Here is a 3184-nt window from a genome sequence, read left to right on the forward strand (position 1 = left end):
CCAAAACCGGTGTACCAAGAATCTTCCACAAACCATGTTCTCTGATAACGATTGATGCTGTCCGTCTTCATTAATGGATCAGCCGGTTCACGGGATTGCTGAAGGCGAGGCAGGACTATGTCTGGCACCGGGCGATATATAGCCTTGGCGTGTCACGTGTGCCCTGGAGACGAACTGACAGAGTTTTGACTAGTCAAGTTTTGACTACAACAAATGCCGGTGACGATCGAAAGCACAAGCATAGAAGCATGGGTGGCAACTCCGATGAGAATTCTGCTCCAGCGAAACGATGTGGATAATTTCTGCAATAAAGCGTTGATTTTGCCCTGTCGTAATTAGACATGATTAAATTGCAGAAGGTGAAGATTGTCGGTTGTTGACACTGAAAATTCACCAAATGGTGTGCCACTGCAAAATAAATATGAACAATATGTGATCGGTGATGACAACATTGACGAGGTTGAGGATTGGTCGTGTGCCTAGTATTTAGCCTGATTTTCGTTACTATTCTCACATTTTAATACATTTATGCTGTATAAAACATTTTGGGCGTAAACTGCACATGCAATCATCCAAATATGATTCTCGGTCGACCCAAGTGGAGCATTTTAGTTTACAGTGTGTCCATTCTTCAACAATACGAGCAATCGATCAAGAGGTGTTTACCCTACATAGATTGTGGTTTAGTCTTCGGATTAGTCCTCCAACACCTAGGGCTTTTTTTTTAACTGTTGCCAGTTTATATTTTTCTTATGGTTTTGGTCCGTTGTTGCTTGAAGTCGTGTGCACCTACCTATGGACTAGAAAAACTTTGTTTCTCTTTTGCTAACGATTTGGAGCAAATAAAATAAATTGTATATATTACTCATTTCAACATAGGTTTATTTGTAGCAAGTTCAAGACTACTACCACACCTGCAAAAAAGAAGTCGAGACTACCAGGGATCAACATTTCCCTCAAAAGAAAAAAAAACTGCAGGGATCAATACGGCCATGGATACTGAAATAGGCAAAGGACTTCAGGTCACACCAATCCTCTATGGCTTGGTATCCTCCTTGGCAGGGGGGAACTTCTTGAAGAATGGGTTCTTCTTGATGAACGGCAGGAGCTTCTTGAAGAGCTGAGGGTCCGTCTCCGGGTCTTGGGCCATCTTCTGGTCAGCGGGAGGGTGGTAGATCGGTGTCGGGTGCGTGTACACCGGCGTCGGCGGCTTGTGCTCCGGCACGGGCGTCGGGTGCGTGTACACCGGGGTGGGTGTCGGCGGCTTGTATTCCGGCACCGGCACTGGCTTCTTGTGGAAGTGCGGGATCACGATTGGCTTCTTGTGGAGGAGCTTCTTGAAGAGCTGGGGGTCCGTCTCCGGGTTCAGAGCCGTCTTCTGATCGGCGGCAGGAGGGTGGTAGATCGGCGACGGGTGCGGGTACACTGGCGTTGGCGGCTTGTATTCTGGCACGGGCGTCGGGTGCTTGTACACCGGGGTGGGCGTCGGCGGCTTGTACTCCGGCACCGGCACCGGCGCCGGTTTCTTGTGGAAGTGAGGGATCACGATTGGTTTCTTGTGCAAGTGCGGGATCACGATGGGCTTCTTGTGGAGGAGCTTCTTGAAGAGCTGAGGGTCAGTCTCCGGGTTCAGAGCGGCCTTCTCATCGGCGGCAGGAGGGTGGTAGATCGGCGCCGGGTGCGGGTACACCGGCGTCGGCGGCTTGTATTCTGGTACGGGCTTCGGGTGCGTGTACACCGGGGTGGGCGTCGGCGGCTTGTACTCGGGCACCGACACCGGCGCCGGTTTCTTGTGGAAGTGCGGGATCACGATCGGCTTCTTGTGGATGTGCGGGATCACGATCGGCTTCTTGTGGATGTGCGGGATCACGATGGCCTTCTTGTTGAGGTGAGGGACGACCAAGGCGGGCTTCTTGTGGAAGAGGTGCTTCTTGTGGAAGAAGTGGCAGAGGAACGCCGACGCGCACTCCTGGGAGGAGTAGTGCACCTCGCCGGGGACGGCGACGAAGCCCTTCTTCTCGGCGCCGTTGGCGGATTGCCGGACGATCATGGACGGCTCCTGCCCGGGGCACGGGTGGTCGGGCGCGCTGTGGAGCTGCGCGAAGCAGTCCTGCTTCAGCTCGCCGTCCTCCCGGAGGAGGTCGGCGCCGAGGGGCACGCCGAACGCGCCGGACTTGTCCACCGCGCCGACGGCCTTGGTCTCGTATTCGCCGTGGGCGTTCTTGCACTTGACAGCCACCTGAAGGCCTGAAGAAATCAATCAAGTGCAGAGTTAGATATTCTACCAATAAAATTGCCCAGCAAAATGACATGGTTGAAGCATCAAGCATGCATATCATCTTTCTTACCCGTGAAAGCAGCCTCAGCCTTCATGTTCTTCCTGGTGCAGTCGGCGCACTTGGCCAAGCCGACGACCATCGACGACGCCGGCGATGCATCGGCGAGCACGGCCGCCACCAGGACGGCGCAAACGCCGAGGACCAGCAGACCCCGAGGCAGAGCCCCCATTGCGGAATGGGTTGCTTCGAGAAGATGGTTGGTGATGGAGAGGAAACAGTGGGTGGAGATTAAGCTGGTGCAGTGCCATGCTTATATAGTCCGAGCTGCATGCGTTCGGCGGGAGTTAAGTGAAGGATAGGCCAAAGTCTGGCGCCGGATTTGCAGACTGTGAGTTAATGCCGCACAAACCTAATCGATCCTTCTCCTGTACTTGCCAGATCGACCTGCATGTGCATGCAACTCGTCTTTGTACTACAGTCCCATGCACGCAAACGCTGAGATGATCAGCAACTACTACTGCTGACATTGAAAGAACAGCAATTATTGCTGGTATTGTTGGAACTGGCCAGTTATATATTGCTGTGCTAATTTACAAAAGATAATATATTCATGATTGTATCCCCGATGAAGCAAATTGTTGGTGGCATGAGAGTGTGCCATTGAAAGGTGGCACAAATTGTTGGTGGCCTTCTTTCTCTTTTTTTTTTCTTTTTTCTTTTTGGCAGCTTAGAATGATTTTTTGTTTGCTTTTGGTTCTGTTCTTGCGTCTTCTACTGATACAACACAGCTCCCTTACTTGGTTTTAGAAAATAATAATCGGTTATGTTTTTTATAATCTTATATCAGTGCATACATATAATTGAAGATTGGATTTTGAGTCTTGATGGGTCATAATAGATCATGT

The 3184-nt window shown here is 51.0% G+C and overlaps 1 protein-coding gene across 1 annotated transcript; it reads right to left on the bottom strand.

The window, feature by feature from the left end:
• Positions 1 to 843: 843 nt before the first annotated feature.
• LOC125516959 (uncharacterized) lies at positions 844 to 2574 on the bottom strand. Its single transcript, XM_048682212.2, has 2 exons — positions 2349 to 2574; positions 844 to 2247 (listed from the first exon to the last, which is right to left on the bottom strand). The coding sequence occupies exons 1-2, from the start codon at positions 2506 to 2508 to the stop codon at positions 1037 to 1039; spliced, it is 1371 nt and encodes a 456-aa protein (XP_048538169.1). The 5' UTR covers positions 2509 to 2574; the 3' UTR covers positions 844 to 1036.
• Positions 2575 to 3184: the final 610 nt, after the last annotated feature.

This window comes from Triticum urartu, chromosome 6A (genome assembly GCF_056163025.1).
Source record: "Triticum urartu cultivar PI428250 chromosome 6A, HENAU_Tu73, whole genome shotgun sequence".
Classification (NCBI taxonomy): Eukaryota; Viridiplantae; Streptophyta; class Magnoliopsida; order Poales; family Poaceae; genus Triticum; species Triticum urartu.

Excerpts from the sequence above, each read along its gene's own strand:
- LOC125516959 (XM_048682212.2), bottom strand. The coding sequence starts at position 2,508 with ATGGGGGCTCTGCCTCGGGGTCTGCTGGTCCTCGGCGTTTGCGCCGTC. Across the intron at positions 2,248-2,348 it reads GGCTGAGGCTGCTTTCACGG|GCCTTCAGGTGGCTGTCAAG; the intron begins GTAAGAAAGATG and ends TGATTTCTTCAG.